The 7,819-nt window shown below is 37.3% G+C and overlaps 1 protein-coding gene across 1 annotated transcript; it reads right to left on the bottom strand.

The window, feature by feature from the left end:
• Positions 1–1,104: 1,104 nt before the first annotated feature.
• On the bottom strand, positions 1,105–7,617 carry LOC134282194 (uncharacterized). The gene is given in 6 exon segments (XM_062764630.1): positions 1,105–1,326; positions 2,837–3,986; positions 4,213–4,393; positions 4,933–5,080; positions 6,379–6,585; positions 7,341–7,617. Coding segments are annotated over 6 exon segments (2,133 nt in total). The 5' UTR covers positions 7,566–7,617.
• Positions 7,618–7,819: the final 202 nt, after the last annotated feature.

Consider the following 7,819-nt stretch of genomic DNA (forward strand, 5'->3'; position numbering starts at 1 on the left):
AAACAGGTCTTTGTGCTGTGATCAAGGCTGTATTTACCTGTGACATACAGTTCATGACCTAAAGGTTCTTGTGCTCTGAACAAGGTCATGAAAGAGAGACCTAAAACGATTAGATACAGTTAACATGGAAACGGTTAAAATTAACCAACACAGTAATGCACAAGACACAGTTACTTTAAAAAAAGAAATTATACATTGCACATCGAAGAGTTCCAGTTCCATGGTGCTTTACCATGGCGTTTTTATCGTATTACTTTATAAAAAGAGTAATTTCCCCTTTGATTTAAAAATGTCAATTATTTGACTGACCTGTGTTTAATGCATCTCATATTTCTTTTGCCATCAGTTATTTGACTAACCTGTATAGGTTGGCCTCAGTTATTGGACTACCCTGTATATGAAGGCATCAGATATTGGATTATAACCTGTGTCTGACAGACATGTAACAAGTTATAGTGTTGTGACTAACCATGTTGGCATCAACTAACCTGTATATGTTGGCATCAGTTAGGAAATACTTGTACATGTATGTGATGGCATCAGTTTTTACTACTGTAAACCAACTTTTATTCGTAGTCATTTAGTATTCTGATTTGTCTGTTAAAAATCAATTTGCAACGATTAAATTTCTGTGACACAGGAAACATCTATAATAAATGCTTCGCAAAATGAATGCATTAATTAATATTTGCGAATTAAAGTAAATCGCGGTACTCACTGGATATTTCTCGCACACGAATAAAAACTGGTTCACAATATATTTACATTCACTGTGAAATTGATTTGAAAAACATTTTCGTGTAAACTACGATTAGAAATATACATGATTTGAGAAAAATTGTGCATTTTTGTTACCGTGTAAACTGTGTTACAATGAGACTAGCGTAAAAGTTAGTAAAATTCAATAATATAAGACAAAGAAATTCAAATATTGAGTATATTTCATTTAGGTAAAATGTAAATATAAGCTAGCGCGCTCATGCATCATAAAATATGCCTCTGTGACAAGTTGTATGTAAAAAGCATTCCTTAAGTATATGTTGGCATCTAATACTTGTATCGATGGCATCAGTTATTGGACTAACCTGTATCTGATGTTTTCATTTATTGGACTAACCTGTATCTAATGGCATCAATAATGCTGATGAGGAATGCTGTATCAAGGTCCATCAAGGTTTTACTGTCGCTGTACTGAGACTTGACATATGCCTCTAACCCTTGTGGTGCCCCACTGACCTCTAAAAGACTGTGCAGGGGTTTGTCAATGACAGAGAGAGCCTGAGCATCTTTACCTTCAAACACCAAAGAGCTGATGTGGTGAGTCACCTTAAAATTGATAAAAAAAATGTTTAAAACAGATATTTGAAAAAGAAATTTGAAATTTTTAATGTCTTTTCCAAAAAATGATTAAGTTCACTTATTTTCAGGTAATTCTGAAGACAAAAACTTTCAGGTATAAATTTCGTCATAAAAATTTTATTCCTGCAAACCTGTACAGTTTGTTACATATTACACTAAAAATCAAATACTGTAGATTTCTAATTATATGCAACAAATTAATTTCCACATAATTTCAAAATAAGCATCACTGGCGAAATAAAATTACTCGCTGCAATATATTAAGAGTGCTGAAATCCATTTAAATTCTGTTGAACAACTGTCCATTTGCAAATTTTTATTTTTGCGACTTGATGTTAAAGAGCCCTTTTGTGATAAAAAATACTCCCAAAAAATAAGGAATCTACAGTAGTTACAATAATGCTAAAACAAGAGGCCCAGGGGCCACATCGCTCACCTGAGCAATTGGCTTGGGAAAAGCACATATCAGATCAGAACTGAAAGTTTACCGAGGTTGGGGAGAGGGGCAGTTAACATGGAAAAGGTGAAAATTTACCAACCCAGTAATGCTCTGGGGTCAAGATTTGAGCAAACTAGAATCTACACTTGAAGATAATTCCCTATAAATATCACTAAGCCTTTGAAATACTCGAAAAGAAGATTTTAAAAGGTTTCCTTATATATTCCTATGTAAAAATTTGATCGGCCATTTTGGTCCCAACCTACACCCCGGGTCATGATTTGAACAAACTTGAATGGACACTACCTGATGATTATTCCACATGAGTTTCATCTTTCCTGGCCCAGTGGTTCTTGAGAAGAAGATTTTTAAAGATTGTTCCTATATATTCCTATGTAAAACTTTGATCGACCATTTTGGCCTCATCCTTCCCCCGGGGGTCATGATTTGAACAATTTGAATCTACACTACCTGAGGATGATTCCACACGAGTTTCATATTTCCTGGCCCAGTGTTTCTTGAAAAGAAGATTTTTTAAAAATGCCATTGATTTTTCTTTAATTCATAATTATCTCCCCTTGGAAAAGGTTGTGGCCCTTCATTTGAACAAACTTGAATCCCCTTTACCCAAGGATACTTTGTTGCAAGTTTGGTCGAAATTGGCCCATTGGTTCGTGAGAAGAAGATGAAAATGTGAAAAGTTTACAACAACAACAACGAGGACAACAACAACAACAACAAAGACAGACAACAGACAAATTTTAATCAGAAAAACGCACTTGAGCCTTTGGCTCAGGTGAGCTAAAAACCGTATATGCAGAATTTTTAGTGCGGATTTAATTTTGGCATTATTAGCGAGGGTGCCAAGATTGTTAAAATTGAATATCGCTAAAAATTAATTGTGCTTTATTTCTAAAAGCTCCTAGAGTGAGCTTTTTTAAATCCCTAAAATTACATCTCGCTAAGAATAAAATACCAATTTTTAAGGACAAATCGCTAAGATTCCACGTATACGGTATCTGTTTTTTCCACTGATACCTGTAGTCTGATGACTTTGGTACATAACGACACATCTGACACCGAGTACCGTAACACTCCAGACTTCTGATTTGACTTCTCTCTCAAGCAGACTTCTTCACAAGTATCTGCGTTCTCCTGTGTCCCGAGACCGTCAGTGCGAGGCCAATCCATTGGTACATAATCTTCCTCCTCTGTAGAATCCTGTGAGATCAGAGAATAGGTGTTACTCTTGTCCTTTGGGCTTGGATACTGAGCGTTACTCTTGTCTTGTGGATTTGGATACTGAGTGTTACTATTGCCCAGTGAGTTTGAAGACTGAGCCTTACTCTTGTCCTGTGAGTTTGAATTACTTATGTCTTGTGAGTTTGTAGACTGAGCATTACTTGTGTCTAATGTTTCTTGCCCAGACAGGTCTAACACAGCACTATCCTCTTTCCTGTCATATTCTCTTAGCTTATTTGTCTGACATTCATTAAGAGTGGAACTCCCATCATTATTTCTATTTGTGTCTTCATTGTCTTTAGATAAAATTCCTTTAGATCGATTTTCCTCTGCTGGAATATCATTCACATCAAACATCGGGTCAGGTTGACAAATGGGCTCCGAGTTGCGTACATGACCTCTACAATTTACTGTAGGACAAAATATGGACACTGGGTTGCTAGGGGTGGGGTTGGTTGCTATGGTGATGTCTGTTTGACCACACTTGGCGACCACCTCCTGGATCTGGCCCTTCCCACTCACGTTAATTTTCATTTCCGACGTGTACCGTCTCTCTCGTGTCTCACCCTTTTCCGATTCCTTCCGTCTCATTTGAACACCCTCCTGACTTGAGACAGATTTTAATCTCAGAGCTTCAGCAGCCTCCTCACTCAGAATAACAGTCTCCTGTACCTCTAACCTGGCCTTGACCTCTGTAGTCTGAAGGTCAAGGTCAGATTCGTCCTCTGAGCTGGTCATGGAGTCCAGTGGTTCTTTGTCGGCGAAGTGGACTTTGCGATCCAGGGCAGCCATGTAACCTTTCTCTTCCGTCTTTTTTAGAATTCCCGCGGGTTCCTCTTCCTGGTCATTAGATACAAACATTTTGGGGGTGGTTAACGTCTCTGTGAGCTCCTGACTTTCCTCGTCTTGTGATGATGTAGATAGAGCTTGTAACTTTTTCTTTTGCCTTTTAAGAAAAATAGCATAATAAAATAAGTTAATATTAGATAAATATTTTTGAAGATAGACCTAAAATAGCCTTTAGATAAAAAAGAGAAAAAAGTGAAAATTAGAAAAAGTTCCATATCCTCTCCTTAAACTTTCCTCATAAAAAGAGAAATTTCTTTAATTCATTATATAACTGTCTGTTTGTAATTAGAACATATTTTATTGACAATTTTAATCAGGCCTACGTGAACTGCGTCATTTTAGAGTAGTTGTAGAGGAATCGTCGACCCTCGGTCTTCACGTCCAGGTTGTTCGGGTATTCCTGTAGTACGGACTGGATCACAGGGACAGCGTGCTGGAAGATGTGTCTCAGTAACGCGTCGTATCTCTCTACAGCTTCCCCGACCTCCGGTGAAAATTCTGTGTCTGTTGACCAAAAAAAGAAAAGATTAAATATCGTATAATAGATGTGTCACAGTAACACATCGTATCTCCCTACAGCTTCAAGATCCATCGCTAACAATGTAAAACAATATGCTTTCTATGTATTGTCCCTACACAGTAAATAAAAATCTGCCCATGATCCACACCACTCCTCTGATGAAGATAAAAAAAGATCCTTTCCTTTGGAGATTTTCCCATTTTGGAAATTAACCAGTTAACCTTATTAAAGATTGAACTGTTTACCTGTTTTGGAGATTGACCTGGTTTACCTGTATTAAAGATTGACCTGTTTACCTGTTTTAAAGATTGACCTTTTTACCTGTATTAAAGATTGACCAGTTTACTTGTATTAGAGATTGACCTGTTTACCTGTATTAAAGATTGACCAGTTTACTTGTATTAGAGATTGACCTGTTTACCTGCATTAAAAATTGACCTGTTTGCCTGTATTACCTGTTCTGGAGATTGAAATGTATTGGAGATTGACCAGTTTCTGAGATTGACCTGTTTTCTAGACTTACCTGAGGAGAGGAAGTTGTCGAGATTTTCCTGAAGGCTACAGGTGAGATTGACCAGCGTCCTACAGCCGGGGGGCACAATAAGGATGCTCTTCTGATGACGCTAAATAGATCGAAGGATAATCTCTAGGGCCGTCTCTCTCAGGGGAATCTACAAGGTCAAATAAAGGTCAAATCATACATAAATAGATCAAAGGATCATCTCTAAAGCCGTCTCTCTCAAGGGAATCTACAATGTCAAATAGAGGGCAAAGGGTAAATATATGTCTCTGACAAGGTCAGATAGACAAGGTCAGTTAGAGAGGGTTAGAGAGGGTAAATAATTAAGTCTACAACAAAGTCACATAGAGGTCAAAGGGTCCACATATAAGTCTACAACAAGATCAAACAGAGGTCAAAGAATTCATTATTTACGCAAGTCTACAACAAGGTCATGTAAAGATCAAATAGTAAATTACGACAAATGATAAGTTACAGAACCTTAACCAAATTATAATGAGGAGAATTTGCGGGTCAACTAGAGGTCTTGTGATAATTTAATTCATACATTTGTGATTGAAAAGTAAAATGTTATTCTATTACAATCACACCAACAGTTTCTTGCTTGGTTATAAGTAGAAAGCAGTAAAAGCTTCTTATTTTGCTTGAATTGCATTTAATTTTAACAAGTGAATAAATTCATACTTATCAAAAAATAACATATCAATCCAAAGTGGTCTTTTGTTACTTTTTCGGCATGTTTGGGTCAGTAGTTAGTTATTTTAAGAGAATTGTTGAGGTTTTTTTCGGCATGTTTGGGTCAGTAGTTAGCTATTTTAAAAGAATTGTTGAGTTACTTTTCAGCATGTTTGGGTCATCTGTTAGTTATTTAAAAGAGAATAATCCAAAGTGGTCTTTTTGAAGAACATGTTATCAAGATAACCAAATACGTGGCTATTTTAAGAGAATTGTTGTGTTACTTTTTCGGCATGTTTGGTTCAGTAGTTAGTTATTTTATGAGAATTGTTGAGTTTTTTTTTTGGCATGTTTTGGTCAGTAGTTTGCTATTTTTTAGAGATTTGTTGTGTTACTTTTTTCGCTGGTTTGGGGCAGTAGGTAGCTATTTTAAGAGATTTGTTGAGTTACTTTTTTGGCATGTTTGGTTCAGTAGTTAGTTATTTTAAGAGAATTGTTGAGTTACTTTTTTGGCATGTTTGGGTCAGTAGCTGGCTATTTTAAGAGAATTGTAGGGTTACTTTTTCAGCATGTTTGGGTCAGTAGTAGGCTATTCTAACAGAATTGTTGAGTGAACTTCAAAAAGGCGCAAAATTGTTCACAAGTTCAAAAGGGCTATTTTAAGAGAATTGCTGAGTTACTTTTTTGGAATGTTTGGGTCAGTAGTTAGCTACTTTTAGAGATTTGTTCAGTCTGGATCAGTAGGTAGCTATTTTTAGAGATTTGTTGGTTTACTTTTTCGGCCAGTCTTGGTCGGTAGCTGGCTATTCTGGCCAGTATGTCCAGCCCGTACTGTTGGATCTCCGTGACGTCCAGATAAACGGCCATACAACCCAACACTGCTGGTGCAGCCTGACAGTTCACCATGACAACCAGGTTATCAGAAAAATGGCTGAAGGTCCGCAACAATTGTAGGCTCAACACAACATGAGACAGGGGGTCCTGGATCAAAGAAATAATTACAATTCATTAATACAAACTTATGATGATAAACACATGTTGATTTCATGATGATGACCATTGTATGACTGAGTATAAAAGGGTTACCATGATTTGCCTTAGTAGTTCCACTAGCAGTCTGACGAATGGTTTGTGTAGCAGTATATCTTACCATGGTTTGCCTGAGTAGTTCCACTAGCAGTCTGACAGAGGGTTTGTGTAGCAGTATATCTTACCATGATTTGCCTGAGTAGCTCCACTAGCAGTCTGACAGAGGGTTTGTGTAGCAGTATATCTTACCATGATTTGTCTGAGTAGTTCCACTAGCAGTCTGACGGATGGTTTGTGTAGCAGTATGTAGCAGTATATCTTACCATGATTTGTCTGAGTAGTTCCACTAGCAATCTGACGGATGGTTTGTGTAGCAGTATATCTTACCATGATTTGTCTGAGTAGTTCCACTAGCAGTCTGACAGATGGTTTGTGAAGCAGTATATCTTACCATGATTTGTCTGAGTAGCTCCACTAGCAGTCTGACGGATGGTTTGTGTAGCAGTATATCTTACCATGATTTGTCTGAGTAGTTCCACTAGCAGTCTGACGGATGGTTTGTGTAGCGGTTTATCTTACCATGATTTGCCTGAGTAGTTCCACTAGCAGTCTGACGGATGGTTTGTATAGCAGTATATCTTACCATGATTTGTCTGAGTAGTTCCACTAGCAGTCTGACGGATGGTTTGTATAGCAGTATATCTTACCATGATTTGTCTGAGTAGTTCCACTAGCAGTCTGACGGATGGTTTGTGAAGCGGTCGATCTCGCTCAGACTCGGGCATCTCCTCGAGACTCTGAGATATCTCGGTGATGTACGCCACTATCACGGCGCGCTGGTAACCCGCTACCTCCTGTGTCAAAAGAGTCCAACACTTCAAACAGTGATAACAGTCACCAGGTAGTCTGACTGATTTTAATTTTACATACATACTCTAACAAGACTAAGGTCTGCTGGTGTGTACTTATAATAAAAATGTATCTTAGAGTAAAGAATACTTGTATACTAAGTCTCAATAAAATTGGACTAAAACTGTAGGAGTACGGTTTTGCCAGATTTATTTCAAAGAAATTTCCATCTTAGCATGTTAAGTATGCATTACAACATTTGTCAAAATCAAAAACCAATTATTCATATAACTTAGTTTATTATATGATTGAATAATTTCCATCTCTCTGATTGGCT

The sequence above is a fragment of the Saccostrea cucullata genome, unplaced genomic scaffold (genome assembly GCF_032062105.1).
Source record: "Saccostrea cucullata isolate Sc308-1 unplaced genomic scaffold, CSIRO_AGI_Scuc_v1 ctg5918, whole genome shotgun sequence".
Classification (NCBI taxonomy): domain Eukaryota; kingdom Metazoa; phylum Mollusca; class Bivalvia; order Ostreida; family Ostreidae; genus Saccostrea; species Saccostrea cuccullata.